We start from the raw sequence: 20,235 nt of genomic DNA, 5'->3' as shown, positions 1-20,235 counted from the left end.
TCGGATGAGAGTTGAGAGTGAGAGCTGTTGTTCATGGAAATCCTACATATAATACTGTTCAAGCTCAAAACATACCTGATAGAAAAAGTAAAAGACCAATGGAAATGTAGAATAGATAAATCCAACAAGATACCCAAGGGAATGAGTTGAAAGACAATGATTAATATTAAATTTACAATATATAGAAGAAAACCCAATAGTAAGTTCCCAACTTCCAAGATATAATAGACATAAACACCATACCCTGGGTATCATAATAAAGCAACATTAAAAGAAAGTAGCCAATTTTATCTCTCTCCATCTTTCCCTCTCAGTATGCCACCACCAATCTCTCTTCTTTCTATCTTTTGATCTCGAGTCTAGATCTATGTTCCAACTTCCAGTACAACCATCACTAGACTTCGACTCAACTCCTTTCTCCAAAAGTGTTGCGACACTCATGATAGATTCATCACTGCCTTCAATATCTGGCTTCAAATTGTATACAATCTTACTCTCCACTTTTCCGATAAAAGTTCCCAGCTTGAACCGTTCGAGGAATTGTCCATCATCGTCCCAAATTATTATATCAAACTGTGGTGTTGTAGCAGTATCAATCCGAAGTTGAGCAGCATGTCGAGCACTCAACAAACTCATCATCTCATGTTTGCCACTGCCGTCTATATGGGTTTCATATGCAAGAGATAGCGAAGATGAATTGGAAGATTTTCCAGTCATTACACTATCGCGACGCTCACTCTGTCGAGAAAATATGGATTGGCGATTTGGTGGAGGTATTACGGGTACAGTGGCAGGCATAGTCGCCGCTCGATTCTGAGGGTTGCCAACTCCCATATGTCGATACTTGTCTCCTGGTAGTTCGACCCTTGATCTTGGTTTGCAAAGCCTTTGAAGCATACCATTAAAGTCAGTTGGAGCGCGGATAGACTTCAGATTGGGGAATCCGGAGAAAGTGATAGATTTAGTAAGAATCTCAGAAGCTTTGTCGTCATCAGGATTTGTAATTTCCCAATGGAGGTGTTCGAGGGTGGACGAGGCAAGATAGGGATGTAAAAAGATATCATTCTGATCATTGAGCATAGGGGAAGGACCCTGAGATAAAGAGAATGATTTGAGGCTCTTCAGATGAGTAAAAAATCGAGCGAGGATGGCGAGTGATCGTAGTGGTAATGATATTAAAGACAACGAGATGAGACTAGCGGAAGTAGCTAATGATGCATAGGCTGCTAATCCATTCGAGGTTATGCCTGGAAGTGAATCGAGTCGAAGTTTTTTGAGAGCTGGAAGGGAAAGTAAATTTTCATCATTGAAAGAAGTACGTGGAAAGTTCGATATATATAAATCCTGAAGCGAGGGAAGACGTCGAAATATTTCGGTGAATAAAGGTGAATCGATCATGCCACCGGGGCTACAATGAAGAACGAGTGTTTGCAAATGTGGCCAATTCGAATTAAGCCCCAAGAAATCGAGATATTGTTCAGAGCGTAAGGGGCCTGGCACAATCACAGGGGTTTCGATTTCATCAGATGCATTGTAAAGACGACGTATTGGACTTGGTTCGATAATCCATACTTTCTCGACGAGTTTCGATCGTGTCCCCAGTGCATGGAAGAATTTTGTAAATTCATGATCGTATGGCTGATAAATTCCTGGTACGCGTTCTAAGTTTGGACATGCCATTATCACTGAAGCCACCAAATCCATGTATTCATCCTGATCTTGTTTCGTTTTGACCGAGTCTGGCATTGAAGGGAATTTCAGTGATTTGACATATTTGGCGAGTTCTGGTTGACTTCGAAGAGTTCGACGAAGGAGTCTCAACCTGATTCCATGTTTCGACTTGTATTTTTTCTTCATATGCAAACTCGAATCACTTCCAACAAGCTGTATATCTTCATATAAGATAACTCTTGCAGCACTCCACCATTTCTTGTTGCTCAATCCAAGACTGTGCAGATCCCTCATCCAACATGTTGCACAACTTAGGCTCCCCGCTTTCAGATGTGATTTCTTGAGCTCCCGCAGAATGACCAAAAGTATTTCTTCGGGAAGCTTAAGCAAGCCCTCTCCTAAAGATGGCTGCGAGACATGATTCGTCCAAGATACAGGTTCCTGCATCAACCTTTGAGGCTCGAGGAGGGTTGTTCGAACTGGTGGTCTGGGCTCAAATTCATATCGATTGGAGATTGGATCTGTTTGGGACCTTGTGGATCCTACCTGAATCGTACTTCTTGATCCTGATTTGATTGAGTAATTGTTCGACACCGACGATACATCACTGGCTAAGCTGGATAAATCGTCAATTGAGGCACTGGTGCTCAACGGACTTCGAGGTCTCGAATCAAAGGTACCCGTACTTCCTGCCGATGCCGTTCGAGTGGTTTGTCGTGGTGACTGCATTTCCCATATAATTCCTTCCCAAATGATAAGATCGTTTTCAGGAAGTTTGAGAGTATTATATGTAGGATAAGAGATTGAGGTTGTATCGTGTTGGCTGGATCTTCGCCGCTTCTTTAAGATGTCTTGATCCTTTCGGTTGTTTCTAACCTTAATGTGAGATGTCTGATCCTTTTGCAGACTACTGAGTGAATGTGGTGTTTGATCCTTTCGCAAACAATTAAATGACTGTGTAGATGTTGTGTGAGATGGGTGGGAAGAGGAAGAGGAAGAGGATGAAGAAAAAGTCGTGGTTCTAAAGGAGAAAATGCAGTGTCAGCCATAACTAGCCATATCGTTGCAGATGATATACCCAAGAACACGACCCTGATGTGCTTGAGTCTTTTCCGTTTCCGTATTCCCAACCCCATTTCGAGGCCGTAAAAGAGTACTGATCGCGCGCCTAGGTAGTAGAAGATGCAGAATAAGATTAGGGTGGAGCGTTTATGTACAGGGAGGTGATCCCAGAAAATGGCTAAAGCGCAGAAACAGTGGAGGGACGGACGTAGAATTCCCCATTGGATACGGACGAACCACTGAGAGAGCATAGAGGAATCATACTATTTTAAGGCACAGCCGCCTTTATTGCTTCCAAGTTAAGCTCCTTCCTTCCCTCCCTCTCACGCAACGGATAGCGGATGAAATAAATAGCACACCAAGATTAAATGCTACGATGGATCTGTAATAACAGCATCTTGAACCTAATGTATGTTCCTGTGGCATCCGAGTTGACACACTGAACAGTGCTATGAGGCACGATTATATAGCATCTTGATCTTGATGTACTATTCAATTCATCCACCAACTTCCAAGTGCTACCAACTCCAAGTTCCAACTGTTTTGTCACCCTTTGAGTTCAGAACTTGTGGCGGGAGTGAAATGAGCAATGCAACCCGAAGTTGGAGGCTACTCGAAATAGGAGAAACAGCAGACTCGAGATGGAAGGAATTGAGAGATTGAATCTTTCATCTAGCCAAAGTGTAAAGAAAAAGAGAGTAATTTGAATGGTATCTTTTTTGATTTTCATACCTCGGATTTGGATCCATCTTCAGAAGTTCATCAAACAATGGATGAATCAATTCGTTATCTTCGTTTAATTTACAGGCTTCAGTAGGTGGGGAACGCAGACGTAGGTGCATGTATGGACACGGTGGACCTCGTCAAGACCTTGCAAATGTCTCAATATCACAAAGCCAACGATAGGCAAGGGACCATATATTGGCCTGTTCAACAATGAAGTAATATAAAATCCGGGGATCTAAATCTACCCCATAACAAGAGGAACTCGAAGGAGATATGAGCATCATCGTGTCTCTCAGCGTCTTCTTATATACACCTTCTCAATTACATCAGTAGCCACAACATCGACATCATCCAAAGACCCGCGTGGTCCATCTCTCACACCATCTAAATTGAAGCTGGATTCGCCAGATTAGGAATCATGTCTCATAAATCGAAGGATTCCGACAGTGTGGAAGACATCTCTCAATTTATTGGAGAACACTTCTCATGTGAGCCACAGCGACCCCAAGAAGCATTGAGTTTCCACTAGATCGAGCCCATCAATCACTCCAATGGAAAATGAGATCTGCTGCTTTGAGCTGCTGTGTTGCAGCGGGTGTGCGGTGTCAACATATGCCAAAGCATCACATTCTTTGGCTAAAGTTCTGCCAATTATGCAGAGAGTTTAGACGGCATGAGTTTAGCACCCCAGCTTGCACAGCAGGAGCATTGAAGATCAAACTGGCAATCTTTCCGATCATTAAAGTTTCATATTTGTACTTCCGACGTAGATCCCGAATCACGGCCTGCACATATTTATTGATAATGCGTTTCGGGTGTAAGGCTGGCTTGACAGGATCGAGCCGAGTTTAAGTCATCATCAGCCCCGAATACACCACTCGTTCAGCTCAAGGAGAAGAACGCAATATTGAATTCGAAGCTGAAGTACCTGTTATCACGTGTCTACCTTATGCTTTGATCTCTTTTGGGTCTTGGGCTGCTTTCAAGTATGTCGGGTGCTTGAAGAGAAGACTGAGGGAAATCCAGTTAATTTTCATAAATACTCACGTTCGATCTTTCTTGAGTACGTTAATAAATCTGATTACTCCGTGAAGTCACGTGTTATATTTGCTATCATTTGATACACAAATATAGATAGCTGGGAAACTTCCAACTGAGTTTGGGTTCCAAACTCGATATAAAGCAATCATACCAAGTGATGCTTTATAAATACACACTACACATCAACACAGAGGACCTTACCATCCATCATATTGATCACATAACACTGTCAGTTAACATACATCCATTTTCTAGATGCATTTCCAGTATTTTGGATTCTCTTATCAAAGTCGTTCTATCACTACCCCATGCCAATCTCAAAATAAACTGTGTCATGGGGATAAGGATATCGAGATGAAGTTGCAGATACAATAGTGCAACTTGACATCACGGCCGTTTCGGAATCCTATACTGTTTATTCTGTATTGGTTTTGTCCTTCTGGGGTCTGAAGTGGTATGTTCATGGATATTTTCTTCCCCTTCTAATCTCTAATCAGGCAGCTTTCAAGGACACTTCTGAGGTAGCGCCATCTGTAAAGATAGGATGGGTAGGTATAATCAGGACTAAAGCCCTCAAGACTTTGCGACCGCCGACATGCTAGTGGGTTTACTTGGTTCCTCCTTCCTCTAGCCTTCCTGTTTGCCTCTTTCCCTCTTTGATCTACTCTTCGTCTAAATCACCCTAAAAGAAACTATTGGTCGAGTATCGTGAGTTCGTCCACAACCAGTCTTCATTGATATTCGCAGTTGCTTCTACTACGGTAGGCGTCGACCGATAAATAGATATAGCTTTACTTATTGCCTCGCGAGCATCAACAGACCAAATATATACTCTGTCTTTCAGCACTTATTGCATTTTTTGAACGACAAGAATGACCAAATTAAAGAAGTCTCTAGCAAGTCAGCCACGAAAGTCGACATCTCTTACCACATTCACCTTATTTCTAAAGCTTTTCCCAGAACTTTGATCGATGATCTTAGAGCTGGCGATCTTCAACGATCCAAGAAACATCATTATTGGGGAACATCTGCTATGGGAGAAACGAGAAGGCCACCCAAGATGGAGCGAAGACTTCGGATATAAGTGCACAAGCACTTTACCTGCGGTCCTTCAAACTTGCATGGAAGCTCGCAATGAAGGATTGAAGTATTACAAGCTGTTGGAGTGGGCTCCGGAAATTTGAAAGGAACACGCGCGATTGATTAAAGTACCTGAACATCCGGCCAGAACGTACATAAACTGGAAAGTTGACAGGATCGTCATAGAGTACGCCTCGGATTTTTGGTGCCATAGTTTGCGTATCCGTGATCATGAGAATGGAAAGGTAAGATTACATAACTTCAGGAAACTCCATGATGATGACCGGAGTGCTGCATACGATCTTGCCCAGAAATTAATCAAAAATGGCGTGAAGTTTTTGGCGGTCGACACGAGAAATGATTCGGATAAAATTGAATCCTTTTTCGAGAGCGTCTATCCCTGGGGATGTCCGGTAGAAGAACTAATCTTCTTTAGTTATGGAAAGCCGACATTTAACTCTGAATCACACCGAGTCTGGGGGCCTAGACACGTTTTGCCGTGGAGTACTTTACGTCAACCAAAAGTACGAGATTCTTCGAAGGAGCCCACGTTAGCCTACAAATTTATAGTTTCCCGTTTCAAATTACATGCCAATGGACGAGGCGTCATGTTCCCCAAGATGGGGGAATCTTGCAGACGACTGAACAAGCAATGCCGAGACTTGTAGCACCAATAGGGCGCAGAGGTACAGATCTGTCTGGACGACTCTTTTCACAGTTCCGGAAAATCATTCGCCGATCGCGCATTAATGAGGGGCGATAATGTTCTGGTGGAAAGCAGGATCAAAGCGATTTCGATGGACAATGGGTCTTTAGCGTAGCATGCAGATTAGTTTGGATAATGATATTACAATATCAAAAGGACAGAACGTGAAGACTCGATTCAATATGTAAGTGACTATGTTTTTAATACCACAATGGTGACATTGATCACAACCAAAAGAGGTGCAATTTTAGAACTACCGAAAAAGCAGTCGATGGATTTCTTATTCCATTTCTTGGAGTATTTATTTGGACACCAACAAAACATTACGAATCATGGCTGGATCGTTAGATCAACAAAACCATTGCAGGGAAGAATTCAATGGATAACGCTGATATTTTAGATGGCGTAGAAATAGCTATTACATTGCTGAAATCCCCTCACTGTGAGATTTATCATGTCAATGTTTGATTAAAGTATTGGTTGCTTGAAGTGGTTGAGAGGACATATATCAAATTGCTATCCTCTCTAACAAACTATCCCCCCCCAAACCCCCCAAACCCAAAAAGACACCCTAGAAATTTTACCGAACGCACTAAGTCGCCACCACCTAACCTTCCCTCACAATTCCCACGATTCCCTACCCCAGAACTCTTTGATACAAAAACGTGATATCTTCTCCTCATAAATCATTCCTACATCTCTATAAAATAATGCCCCTTCACCTCAAAGTATCAAAAAGAAAGAAATGACCATTCCCACCTCTTACAATGGGGTCGCTACTCCAAGCAATCCCGCCTTGGAAATAAAGTCTGTCAATTACTCACTCACCTATCCCTCAATCTCCCCCCTCTCTGAATCAAGAATAACATACTAGATAAATAACTAACTAACTAACCAACCAACTGTCTCAGCCCTCTCACCCTCTTCGATATCGCAAAGAATGAAAATAGACCACTCTATACTTGTGCGCCTATGGTGCGGTATAGTAAAGTATGGAATTTCTGTTCTGTTTGGTTTGGTTTGTTTTGTTCTGTTACTAGATCGCGACTAATGAGATAATCCTGTAGCTAGCTTTTCGAGAAACGGTCGCTCGGTATGGAGTGGATCTTTGTTGGACTCCGATGGTATGTTATGTTTTTTTTTTTTTTTTTTTTTTTTGGATGGGATGAAGAATGGGGATGAGGAGATGAGGACATGGGGATGAGGGATGAGGGAATGAGGAGAGGGGATGCGGGATGAGAAGTGTGCTGATGAAATGAGTTGAGTGCAGATTTTGGCAAAAGAATTTAATCGCAGTGTTTTTGCACGTGATTCAGGTGAGCACGTGGTTTTTCTTTTATTGTGTTGTGTTTTGATGGAGTTGACAGTTGGTTCTGGGGGGGGGGGGGGGGGGGTCGAGTGTCGATTTGGGGGTGAGGATTCTTGCTAGGTGAAGGAGTTGGGGTGTATCTATTTGATCGTGGTTGGATCGAGATTGGTGAGTATCAATCAGCGGCAACAGAGAAGTCTTTGTTCATAGTTGCGATATCGTATGGAATCCTGTTGCTAGCATGTATGGCGATAAGATCGCAGAGAAGCAATATGAATTCCATTGCATACAAAATCCCATCGAGATGTGCTCGTATACACATTTGCATATCCTCCAACAGCAAAGTTGCATGCATCCAGCCCAATTCTGATACACAACCCCAACACCCAGTTTTCCCCTCTTTCCCCCAACCTCTTTCCACCATCTCCCACACACTAACGTCCACCCCTAGACTTCACCACCTCCCCCACCTCCGGCCCCACCATCGCCCAATTCGGCGTGTGTTCTCCCCTCGAAATCTCCCGCTCCACCACTCTCCTCGCCCCCTACGTAAACGGCATCGATATCAATTGCGGATGCCCACAATCCTGGGCCTGCGCCTGTTCCATCGGCGCCGCACTAATGCACAAGCGCGAACTGGTTGCGGAAATGGTCAAGGAAGCGAAAAGTGCGTTGAAGAGAGATGGATACGAGGGAAAGAAAACAGTTAGCGTGAAGATTAGGATTCATCGAGATTTACGGTATGTGTTTTTCGTTTGCTTAGTTTGAATCGATTTGATTTGAAGGAGAGGAAAAGAGAGGAAAGGAAGTGGGAAATCATGAATAGCTAACACAAGATAGAGAAACAATCGATTTCATCCAAACCGTCCAAGACGCCGGCGTAGACTTCCTCACCATCCACGGCCGCATGCGCTCAACCCCCTCCTCCCACCCCGTAAACCTCGACGCCATAAAACTCCTCACAACACACGCTACAGTCCCTACCCTCTCCAACGGCGATACATTCACCCTCGCAGACGCCTTCCATCATACCTCCTACACCGGCGTCTCGGGCGTCATGTCCGCGCGCGGACTTCTCGAGAATCCAGCACTTTTCGCAGGCTATACATCTACACCCTGGGAATGCGTCGATGTTTTCATAAATCAGGTGATTAAACAACCTATACCGTTTAAATTGGTGGTGCATCATCTGAGCGAAATGTGCGGCACGGATCGTTCGCAGAATGGAGGGAATAATGGATTGTTGGGGAAGGAGGAGAGGTTGAGATTGATGGAGTGTAGGGATATGCTGGATGTGATTGATTTGATGGATGAGGTGAAGGGGTTGCGGAGATTATAGATTTATAGATTCAGAGATGGGGTTTTGTAGAGAGATAGATATGATGGATGGATATTCAAGCTTTAAAAGGGCCTTCATTTTTTCCTTTCTTTCTCAATTTTATAACATGTATTCCATTCATTATATTCTACAACCACAAGATATATTGCGGAGTATCGACTGATCTGTTTGTCTGAGTTTTTAGATACAAGAAGAGCTAAAGAGAAAAACGGTAAACTAGAAAGAAAGAAAAAAATAGAGGAAGAAAAAAAAAACAATAAGCAAAACGCAAAGTCGAACGCCACGGGTATCTTTACAAAACCATATCAAACAGTATCTTCATCCAACTCCCCATTTCATAAATTGTCCTGTCCTTTCCTTTGTAGCCTATAATGACACCCAAGATCGAAAAAGTATCCTCCATACTCCAGAAACGTTCTTCATATGTGCGGATCATTATTAAGTTAACAAGCTCGCAATATTCAAGCCGATCTCGTCGATTTCTCCCTCGCAAACTCTCGTCTCTTATCAGAAGAACCGCCCCTGTCCCCACGTCCCCTACTTCCCCCCATTCTAGTACCATCTCTCGCGCGACCTCTCTCCTTCTCTCTCATATACGCATTCTTATACTCCGTCTTGGGCTTCTCAGTATAACTATCTGGCGCCCAATTCCTCGAATCCGCACCCTGATGACCATCTGGAAATGATGCATTGACCGGCATAGTTCCACCCTGACAACCGTATTGTCCCCTCTCGTGTGCAAATCGTAGACCTTCCATCAAAACTCTCCATCGCCATTCGGTATTGATCTCTGCGAGAGAAGGTTGATCCTGGTTGGGAGCGCAAGGTGTGATTCCGTTAACTGCAAATCCGGTTTTCCAGTCTTTGGCGCATCCCCAGGAGTGGAAGCGGGTTATGGTGCACTTGGGGACGGGACAATAGTGGTTGGATACTGTGGGATAAGGTGCGGAGTCCAATGTTGAGTTGGATGCCGCGTTGGATACTGAGTGGATACGGAAAAAAGAGAGGGAATGGAGACAGGTACCTGGGATATGTACGTATGGACACTGTTGAGATTGATTGATCGGGGGTTCTCGGGGTGGGTAGTTCCAAGGCCAGTCGCTGAGAGGGGGTGGTCGATATGAGCAACCGTTCTCACTTGTGAAATCTGGGCAGATGCGCTGGAGCATACAATTTGGCATTGGGCATTGGAAGTCGGAAGAAGACAAAGAAGAAGGGCATATATGGCGGTGAGTTCGTGGAAGCTGCAATTCAACTCTCTTGATATCATCTGCTGCGGCTGTTGCAGGAATAAAGTTTTTCAACAATACCTTCTGTGCGTAGGCTTGTTGTTGTTGAAAGGTTGCTTGAACGTTGAAGACCTTTCTTCGAGGACTGGTGTTTGTGCTTGTAGCTTTGAGCGAAGTGTTTGCAGACAATTGTCTAGTCGGTGAGCTAGGAGTAGACTTATGATCCGTCTTTCCTGCAACAGGTATTCGTAGCACCGGTCTATCTGCCAACAATGAGTCAACATTCCCATCAGCTTCATCTTGATCTTCCACTGGAGTAGATGAATTTGGAGGATCCTGGATCATCTCTTCCTGTTGAATATCCGAATAACTTAGAGAATTTGACGAGAGCTGAGACGAAGCCATAAAGGATGGCGACGGTGCGTGCTGAAGAAATATTGGCATTGGTGGCTTCTGGTTGTATGCATCGAAATGACTGTAAGTATTAATTGAAATGTTTGAAGGGCGATGTGTCGACCAGGTTCTCGATCTGTTGAGAAATGGGTGAAATTTAACCTGTGTACGTTGAGCGCGACTTTGTTCTACCATAAAACCTGGCTGTTGAATAACGGAATATTTCAATGGGGGTGGGTTTTTTGTAGCAGGTGCTAATGCAAACAGAGGCATGGGAGGCCTGGGGTCTAAAGCCACAAATTTTGACGGAGCGAAAGGCTTCTGCAGGACATGATTAGCAGTTTTCTCTTCGGTAGACTTAGCAGATCAAAACTTACTGCGCCAGGGTTGAACTTGGTAGCTGGCTTTGAAGGTTCCATCTCTTTGACAGTGATAGCACGTTCCTTTTCAAGAGCCATTTGTGCCCCTCTGTCTGCTGCCTGCCTCATCTCTAATGCTAATTTGGCAACCCTTTCCCTCTCTGTTAGAATCTCAATTTGCCTCAAAGTGCTTAGATGGCTATCCATAATTGTTTTGATTTCTTGAGGTGGTGCACCCGTTGCTTTGCTCATGACAACAATGCCATGCATCATGTGCTTGATGGCGTGAATCACCCTATGTGGATCATTTACAACAACGTCCCATAAAGGTAAACCTCCTCTGATGTAAGAAGGAGTATCATGACGTTCTGCCTCGCATAGTTCTTCAACCTCTGTGTTTTTCGTCTTCATGGGTTCTGGTGAAGCGCTATAAATATCACTCTCTGACTTTCCTGCCACAGCTGGAAATTGGAATGGAGGAACTTCTCTTTGAGAAGGGCTTGATGTTTTTGTTGCGACGAAATCCGGAAAAGGCACGGCAGTCTCATTCTCGAATTCTTCTTCTTTCATCGCAGGAGTATCGTCTTCTCCATTTTGAGTAGGTGAATCCCAAGGTGTGTTGGCATCTTCTGCCTCAACAGCCGTTTCACTAGTTTCTGTAGATAGAACACTCATACATTCTGCTGTGTTGGGCGACAAAACTTGGATTTCTTTTTCGTCGACTGAATCATCTTTGGGGGATGTCATTTCTTTGGTGGGAGTAACAGGAAGAGGCGGAAGGGTAGATTGATTTATGGGTTGAGATCTTTTTGATACTTGCGAAGCAAATAATGATCCCCAATTAGGTGGGGTTGCGAAGGAGTTTTGTGTGGAAAGTTTTGGGTTGGATGAAAGTGCAGGGAATTCTTCAGTATTGTTTAATTGAAGCAAATTTATTGAAGGAAGACTTTCTTCGGTTGGTTCATTGTTCGGATCCATGGTGAATGAGCAGATTGTGTAGACGATGCAGTGGTTGTTCGGATCCAAGTGGACTGCAAATGAAAATGAATTAATTCTGTTTAGCATAAATGCATCAGTAATGTAACTGCCACAAACCTTTATTGATTCAAGAGAGTAAACGATGAAGATATAACATTTGATAGATGAATGTACAGACCGTATGGTAAAAGTAAATGCAATGCAAGTGATGGTGCGGTATTATATGATGTTAATTGTGAGTTGCACGTGCTCAATTGTCCAACAAACTCTCAATCTGCTGTATGATTTTCTATCTCGGTGGATGAAAGAGTATATCTAGGTCCATTGAGTCATTAGTAAAAGAATCCTTCCCTTTCAATGTCAACATTTATCATGGAAAAGTACTTGTGATAAGTGTCAAAAGTGAAGACATGGGATGAACATACACTTTCTCGAGTTTGCATTTCCTAATGTCTTTCAGTCCCCAAACTCGAGATGCAGTGAGCAATTCAAACTTACAACTATTTTTTACCTCCTGCTGAGAGCGACGACGATGTAAATAAAGAAAATAGCACTTATAGTAGACGAGACAATCATAAAGTTCGAAAGAATAGTGATTCACGGTCAAGATTGCTCCAACTTTCGAATTGCATATTGGGTTCTGAAAGAGTTTTGAATATATTAAGCTTTTGTTGACATGTAGAACATTGGATGATGGAAAGAAGTTTCCTGGCAATTCCGAGTATATGGTAGCTGTCTCAAGTGTTGAAGTTGGTGATGAGAATTGGTGATGGAAGAAAAGAAGATAGACCGAGAAGATTACATGATTTATTAAGATCAAAAGGGATTGAAATACTAAAAAAATACCGATTTCTTCCATTGGATATCCAAGCGAGCACCCAGATGGACAACAACAATAACAAAGTTGAGACGATACCACCTAAGTGACGTTAGGGCTTATGATCATACAAGGCAAAGAGATCAAAATCATGTTTGTGAATACAAATTACCTAATACAGATCATTCTAATGTCAACCATGAAAGCTTGTAGTCGATTGAATATGTTGACTAATAGGAAGCCAGCAAAAGCTTGTGTTGAACTGCGCATAAACCTGTGAAGCTTGATAATGGAGGAGCCTCTGAAGTGATGATATTGTGATTTGCTGTCAATGAGGAAGGCATAAAAGCATTGGTCAGCTGACATCAAACATGATAGCCTTGAACAATGGGGAAGAGAGTATAGAGGAAGGTCAGTAACCTTCTCAAAACATGGATGTCTAAGGATCCAGTATGTGTATAAGCAATGGATTATGAGCGAATCTATTGACATTCTATGATTGACTCCATTGTGACCTCCTCTTACTGTCTCACCGAAACTCAACATCCACAGCTTTCATACGGAAATCCATGATTTTCCTTTGTGCTCTCCATTCTCCTCTTTGGATGCTGAAATCGGGTCCACTTACCCATCGTATATTTACTCATGTTACCTATATTACTCACCATCAACTTCAATATCAAGGATACTTTCTCCTTCATAAGCGCTCTCTCGTCTGGCTCAAAGTTGTGGAGGCTTGCAAAGACTATTGCAAAAAGATGCAACATGGAGGGCTACCGTCCAATCACCACTTGGGATTGAGAAAAGATTCTCGTGTGAGCTTCCTGTCATTTGAAAAATGTCGTCTGAGGTGGAGACGAAATTCGCATACTGCTTAAATACATGGACCGTAGATCACGTCTAAGAGAATTGCGACACCTCACAGTCAGTAAGTTGAAATCATCTCATTCAGTAAAGTATCACATAAAATATCCGCAAGTAGGTCATGTATTGAAAGTAGTAATATGAAATAATATTCTTAGCATACAGCCCTTTCGAGCGATGAAATATTGTATAAATATGAAACGCCTTTTTCCTTCCCATCAAAACAATAAGCACCTATGCTTAAAAATTGTTTCCCAAAATTTATTGATCGTAAATTTCATACATGTCCCGAAACGGAACAAATTGAAAGTGCCCCAGAAGCTCGCAAATGCGATAATAGTAATGTTAAGAAAATTCGTTGTCTTCGTAAAAATACTCTATTCGATGGCGCTAGCAGAAGAATCGCCAACGACTGGGTTCATGGAATCGCTCCAGTTCATTCTGAAATCGTCACCCAATTGCTTTCTCAAAGCAGCCTGGACGGCTTCCAAAACGTTGTTGAAGACACCAAAGTTGGCTGGATTCTCCTCGTCGTTCTCACCACCTTGGAACACACCAGTGCGGACCAAGCAAGTGTTCCAGCCGTAGTTGTTACCGCCGATAATATCAGATGCTGGGTTATCACCAATCATGTAGATATTCTCTGGCAACTTCTCCTCTCCGTGGATAGTCTCCATCCATGATGCCATGACCTCATCGGCATACTTGTAGGTGGCCAATTCAGGCTTTCCGTAGACGACACGTTCGAGTTCAACTCCGGTGATGGATTTGTAAATAGCCTCGAGAGCGATACGGAAAGTACCTTGAGACATACGAGGAGTTGGGTGCTCGCTAGGGCACAAGAGATCTCCCTGGGAAAAGTAGATTGGGATACGTTGGGAGACAGGGTCCTTGGCACGAGTACCGAGAACACCATCTTCAGATTGAAGAAGATCCATGATAATTTGGAGATCGGTGGCATAGTCGCGGGAATCAGAGAAGACAAGGATAGCGTCAATCTTGACCTTGCTGAAATCTCTTGGAGTAGATGTAGCACGTTGCTCGGCGGTGAAGAACTCTTTGAGTGGGGAGATGGTAGGGATCGAGGCGACGATATCGTTTGGTACGACGATATCCTTGAATCCGTACAACTTGGCGACCTCTCGGCACTGGTAGTTCTCACCACCAACAACCAAGACAGTATCGTAATATTCAGCCAAAGCGGACATGGGAGTGTGGGATTGAATGAATTGTTCGGTGGCAACAGGGTTTCCGAGAATCTTGGAGAGCTGAGCACAACGAGTTGGCTCGACCTTTCCGGAACCGTTGGTCAAGAAAATGTGTGGGATCTTGATACCGAGCTCATTGTCGCCGTTCAAGATCTCCAATGCTCTCTTTCCTTCTGGGATCAAACGATCACCGTGGACGAGAACACCATCAATATCGAAAGCGAATGCCATGTTCTTTGCAGCTTCAGTCTTGATCTTGGACATGTCTTGGACTTGCGAAGAAAGGATCTCGCGGGTTGGTTGAATGGATGGCATTCCAGGTCTTGTTGGTCTGTCTTGGGTGACAACAGATGAGAGACGAGATTGACGCTTTGAACGGGGAATTGGAAGAGCAGCACCAAAGCTGTTTCTTGAACCTCTACGTCCATTGGCTCTGTTCTCAAGACTCAATGAATGCATGAGTGATTGAGTTTCTGCGACGGAGGACCTTGAAGCTGGAACCTCAATTGGTCCAGATTCATCATCGTCACCTGGGACCACCAGGCTGTGGTTGAAACCTGGAGCTGTTGAGCTCTTGCGTTCTGTTTGGGATGTGGAGGTTCCATTGGAGGCAGGCTGGGCTTGAGCAGCCAAATCGCTATCATCGAAACCAGGCATGGTGAAAGATAAGTTTAGAAGCTAAGGGTATAAGAGTTTGTTGTAGAAAAGAAGGTTATCTGTATATGGTGACGGTAGTGAAGAAGGATCAGAAGTACAAAGTTGAGAAGACGGATAGGGCGCGGGGGCACAGCGTATATATCTGAAATTCAGATTCTTGAAACCAAGCTAGAGAATGAGTAGGAACAACTTGTTAGGAACCGACCTTGTATTGATGCTGACGCCGAAGGAAGTGAGCTCATAGCACTGCATGATTGGATCCGTATTTGCAATGAAATGTCGTCTTCAACTTGCCGAAGAGCATGCACCAAGATCCACAATCATGATCCGTCAAAGTATGTTGAAACATGAATACCTGTACTTCGTATGTATCTTCAAAGCCGCCTTGGCCGGCGCGGAAAAGTTTTGTATCAAAAGCGGATCCCGTTGCCCTTATCCAGGCTGTCCTTGTCATGGGTGGAATCACGTCTGCGAATGAAGTCTGATAGTTTTCCAATTTTGAAAATTTGTGCTTCAGATAAGGCAATAATGTGGGTTCATCGGATAACCTAGCAGAGGGAAGGCTGCGAAAGTTTGTATTCATGAATTGCGTTTGGGTGGATAAGTTGTCAAGGGAAAGGGATCCAGCATGACGTCTGAGGGACCACATTAAAGAATGTGAGGTGAGAATAGACACACCGTGGTATGTCCGATTAGCTGATTATGTATACACACACGGCGGGTAGTTTCTAAAACGGTAAGGGATCGATCCATATTTCTTCTGTGTGCTTCATTGACTCTTACCATATCTTACTCATGCGATGTCGATCACCATTGCAGGATAGCTCATGAAGATTTGGCAGGAGAGCGAGGTCTTCCAAATTGACTGATGCGTTGGCTGTTCTTGTTGTTCTTGTTGTTCTTTCATTTCTTTGTTGTCTTGCTTGAATCGACCAGGAAGCCGAGTTTGAAGCAGTATGCTGGTATCATATGGATGTCCGATATTATGCTTCAGATGATATTATATTGCACCCGTTGTGCGTGAGGGTGAGGGTGAGGGTGAGGATGAGGATATATGTCCTGGTCCCGGGGCTTGATTTAGTTGATGAAGGGGCGGAAATAAGGTTTACAAGTGTCTTGGCCCATGCTCGGATAAACTATTATTCGACTTAGTAAGCAACATCTCATCAGAGCTTCCAAGCAAATCAAGAAAAAATCAAATGAAAATTTGGTCCGATCTCTCAAGCCTTGCATATCTGGGTCTGGGTATTTTTTTCTTCCCGAAGATTTCCAAACTGCCACAGCCTTGACTAGCCTTGGTAGCCTTTTGAACCCGACAGTTATATTCTCCCACATGTCGTCTCTTATTAGACAGGAATGCGGCAAGGAAGAAGAAGAAGAAGAAGAAGAAAAAGGGAATCCTTCCCAGGGGCTTTTCCTTCATACCGGCATCGATCGATCTACGGCCCTTTTACTGCATTTGCTACAACTTCCACTATACATTTACTCTTGCCAAGCAGCCCAAATAACAGCAGCAGTCACAACCCTCTTATTACGTTTACTCCTTCATCATTGATAATTTCAATTCCACTCGGACGCTTTGCTCGATATCTATTTGTCGGTTTATACTTCCTTCCCATAATTGTGCCCACCACCATTACATCCACTCTTAGGACCCTGACTCAAGTGGGTTTTACATGACTTAGCACAATTTAGAACGAAACCTTATGAGGGGCATGAAGGAGGATGAATCCGCATGATACGTCATTTTCTGTTACGTTGAGACGAAACACCATATGCAATCAAATCATCGTTCGCGAGTAAGAGAAATCATGCAGAGTTCGTGCCATGACTAGAAGCTTCTGTTGATACACATTTACTTACATATTTCAACGGAGCTTGCCTAGGAAAACATACAATTATTGCATCCCACCCTTTTCTAAAAACAACCTTATAGAATTTTTTCACTTTCGAATTATACCCCGCTTCTTGACCCCTCCAATACAATTCAGAATAATACGCACAATTTTTACAATATGGCAGCACCGGCGGTTACAGGTCCTTTGATCAAGCTGAACAATGGAGTTCAAATGCCAGCTTTTGGCTTCGGCACATTTGCTAGTGAGGGTAGCGTAGGAGAGACACACAAAGCCGTCGTAGCAGCGTTGAACGCAGGATACAGACATTTGGACTGTGCTTGGTTCTACCAGAATGAGAACGAAGTCGGAACAGCTGTTAAGGAGTTCCTTGCTGCAAACCCAAGTGTGAAGAGATCCGACATTTTCATTGTCACAAAAGTCTGGAATCACCTCCACGAGCCTGAAGACGTCGAATGGAGCTTGAAGAACTCATTAGAGAAGCTTCAAACCCCATACATTGATGCATTCTTGGTACATTGGCCAATTGCTGCAGAGAAGAACGAGGACAGATCAGTAAAGATCGGTGCTGATGGAAAGGTAAGCACCGCACTGCATTTAATGACAACTGCAAGACCAGAATTCTAACATTCAAATAGTATGTCATCAAGAAAGATTTGACCGAAAACCCAGAGCCAACATGGAGAGCAATGGAGAAGTTATACAAGGAGGGACTCGCAAAGGCAATCGGTGTCTCAAATTGGACCGAGAAAGGAATTGAGCAGCTTTTGGCATTCGCTGAGGTCAAGCCAACAATCAACCAAATCGAGATCCATCCTTTCCTCCCACAACAAAAGCTCATCGACTACTGCCTTTCCAAGGAAATTGTACCAGTCGCCTACTCTCCATTGGGAAGCCAAGACCAAGTTCCTGGTACTGGTGAGAAGGTATCTACCAACAAAGACCTCAATGCAATTGCAGAGAAGAATGGTGCTTCGCTGGCACAGATATTGATCGCATGGGGATTGAAGAGAGGTTATGCTGTTTTACCCAAGAGTAGCAACCCAGGAAGAATCGCAGGTAACGCGAAATTGATCACTCTCAGTGAAGAAGATTTCGCGGCTGTCAACAAGGTCGCAGAGGGCAGAGCGACTAGATTCGTAAACATGAAGGATACCTTCGGTTACAACGTTTGGCCAGAAGAGAAGTAACTTGGGATTTGAGCTGGTCTCACATTAGGCGTCAGGATACCATTATGTGAGTTAACGATTGATAGAATGCCATGAAATGCAATGACGACTTTTTTTTCAATGCGTTCAATCTTTGGTTGTATCAAGACTTTTACTGAATATATGTGACTTGTATGGCATCTTTGAAGTCCCACATCAGTGTATGGGGGATTATTTTTCTACCGGATGGATGTGATAAATCTTACAAGATTAATGGTAAGGTTCCATCGACGGAAAGTAATTTTTTTTATCAAATTCGTACAATATCGATTTATTCTTTCAACAGAACGTACAGAAGGTGGGGTAAATTTAGATGAACCATTACCAAGTCACATTACTTGATCACGTGCTGATACCAAATTTGGCCTTGTACAACGCTCTTCGGGGTCAACGCTGCTGGTTCATTCTTACCTCTCGATTTTCAATGCTTCGTCTCAATGTTCTCGAGTTTTGCTTGCATATAATACTATCGCTTCATATCTAGTTCCCTCACCCGATGTCTACGAAAATCCCATCATTTTGGGCCGAAACGGTTTCCATTGTCTACCATCATTCACATCTTGTTAAACACACACCCTTTTGGAAAATATCCCGGAGGTTGAGGTCGTTTGATTAGGTGAGAAGAAAGATTTAGTTGTCGGTGTACTTATCTTACATCTGAGGGGTATCTCTTTCATATCACGCCGTTAAAACTGACATGTACTCTTTCTCTAGCCACAAGGTGCATTTATCTCGTGGCTTATTCCTCACGGGGCTTGGGGACGTTTCGATTTCAAGCTCATAGATTGTTTCGAATTGCAGTAGTAGGTGCTCAGCTTTTATGCCTTCGATGCCTTCGATACGTACGTGCTAGTCTTGGATACACGTACTACTTCCATCCTGTCACCAAGTGGACAATTCTACGATTTTCTGTCATCATAGAGTTTGGGAACAATGCTATCTCGGAGTGCTTCATTTGCTATTTCTGTACTCTTATTGGATCCATATGACTGAGATCATAGTACCTACGCCTCGATGATTATAGTAACCCACTCATCTCAAAGAATGATAGAGGATATACAGATGATAATTGGAGAACTTCTACAGAGACTGTGTGCTACAAACATGGCTTTTTATTGTACTAACTTGGCGCTGGCACTGGTAAGATACATGCGTTTATGTATATTTCTTCGCCTAATATCTATCTCTATATCAAAGCATGTATTTTGGCCCTGTCATGAGTTCATTCTGTCATGCTCGAGAAGTGTTGAAGGGTTGAAGCTCATCGTATTTTTGATAGGGGAAAGGCTTCGAGATAACGCTGCGTGCTTGTGGATGTGGTGGGTGTGAAAAGACTTCTTGATACCAGTTTGCATATTAGATGCTAAGGCAATATATCCGTTTTCAAGTTAATTGTCGTGGCGGGTTATTCCTCTGTGTGTCTTGGATCTCGTTTTTTTGTACAGAAACTCTATCTTTGGCTTGATCACGTCCTTCAGTCATTATTTGGGCCTTTTGTATTTTTAGAGTACTAGTTCATCGTTAAGGGATATACCGCAGAGCCCGGAAATCTAGATGTCAGCCTTCTTGGTCCTTCATGCAACCTCTTATTTCCCTAAGGGGATGATGGAGCAAGATTCTAGTGTAACATTGGTAGTCCAAAAAATTGCAGTGGTATGGCCTTTCAAGTGTTCTAGGAAATTGACGACAGGTACTCAGGCAATATCAAGAAAATCACTTTACGCAGTGGTTC

The 20,235-nt window shown here is 43.3% G+C and overlaps 6 protein-coding genes across 6 annotated transcripts; 2 read left to right on the top strand and 4 right to left on the bottom strand.

Annotated features, from left to right (window-relative positions):
* Positions 1-267: 267 nt before the first annotated feature.
* On the bottom strand, positions 268-2,400 carry EAF01_001686 (uncharacterized protein; the record flags this gene model as incomplete). The annotated part of the gene is made up of 1 exon (XM_038909936.1): positions 268-2,400. The coding sequence occupies one exon, from the start codon at positions 2,398-2,400 to the stop codon at positions 268-270; it is 2,133 nt and encodes a 710-aa protein (XP_038774748.1).
* A 4,477-nt stretch (positions 2,401-6,877) lies between these two features.
* On the top strand, positions 6,878-9,222 carry EAF01_001685 (uncharacterized protein). The gene is made up of 6 exons (XM_038909935.1): positions 6,878-7,093; positions 7,198-7,276; positions 7,354-7,414; positions 7,552-7,602; positions 8,047-8,335; positions 8,436-9,222. The coding sequence occupies exons 1-6, from the start codon at positions 7,032-7,034 to the stop codon at positions 8,932-8,934; spliced, it is 1,041 nt and encodes a 346-aa protein (XP_038774747.1). The 5' UTR covers positions 6,878-7,031; the 3' UTR covers positions 8,935-9,222.
* Positions 9,223-9,395: 173 nt separating this feature from the next.
* EAF01_001684 (uncharacterized protein) lies at positions 9,396-11,893 on the bottom strand (the record flags this gene model as incomplete). The annotated part of the gene is made up of 2 exons (XM_038909934.1): positions 9,396-10,877; positions 10,934-11,893. 2 exons carry the CDS (start codon positions 11,891-11,893, stop codon positions 9,396-9,398), a joined length of 2,442 nt encoding a protein of 813 aa, XP_038774746.1.
* A 2,058-nt stretch (positions 11,894-13,951) lies between these two features.
* Positions 13,952-15,439, bottom strand: EAF01_001683 (uncharacterized protein; the record flags this gene model as incomplete). Its single annotated transcript, XM_038909933.1, has 1 exon — positions 13,952-15,439. One exon carries the CDS (start codon positions 15,437-15,439, stop codon positions 13,952-13,954), a length of 1,488 nt encoding a protein of 495 aa, XP_038774745.1.
* Positions 15,440-15,677: 238 nt separating this feature from the next.
* EAF01_001682 (uncharacterized protein) lies at positions 15,678-16,088 on the bottom strand (the record flags this gene model as incomplete). Its single annotated transcript, XM_038909932.1, has 1 exon — positions 15,678-16,088. One exon carries the CDS (start codon positions 16,086-16,088, stop codon positions 15,678-15,680), a length of 411 nt encoding a protein of 136 aa, XP_038774744.1.
* Positions 16,089-16,590: 502 nt separating this feature from the next.
* Positions 16,591-18,594, top strand: EAF01_001681 (uncharacterized protein). The gene is made up of 2 exons (XM_038909931.1): positions 16,591-17,874; positions 17,934-18,594. Exons 1-2 carry the CDS (start codon positions 17,455-17,457, stop codon positions 18,483-18,485), a joined length of 972 nt encoding a protein of 323 aa, XP_038774743.1. The 5' UTR covers positions 16,591-17,454; the 3' UTR covers positions 18,486-18,594.
* Positions 18,595-20,235: the final 1,641 nt, after the last annotated feature.

This window comes from Botrytis porri (assembly GCF_014898465.1).
Source record: "Botrytis porri strain MUCL 3234 chromosome Unknown BPOR_002, whole genome shotgun sequence".
NCBI lineage: Eukaryota > Fungi > Ascomycota > Leotiomycetes > Helotiales > Sclerotiniaceae > Botrytis > Botrytis porri.
Note: the sequence above shows the minus strand (reverse complement) of the source record. Positions and strands in the feature narration are given on the sequence as shown.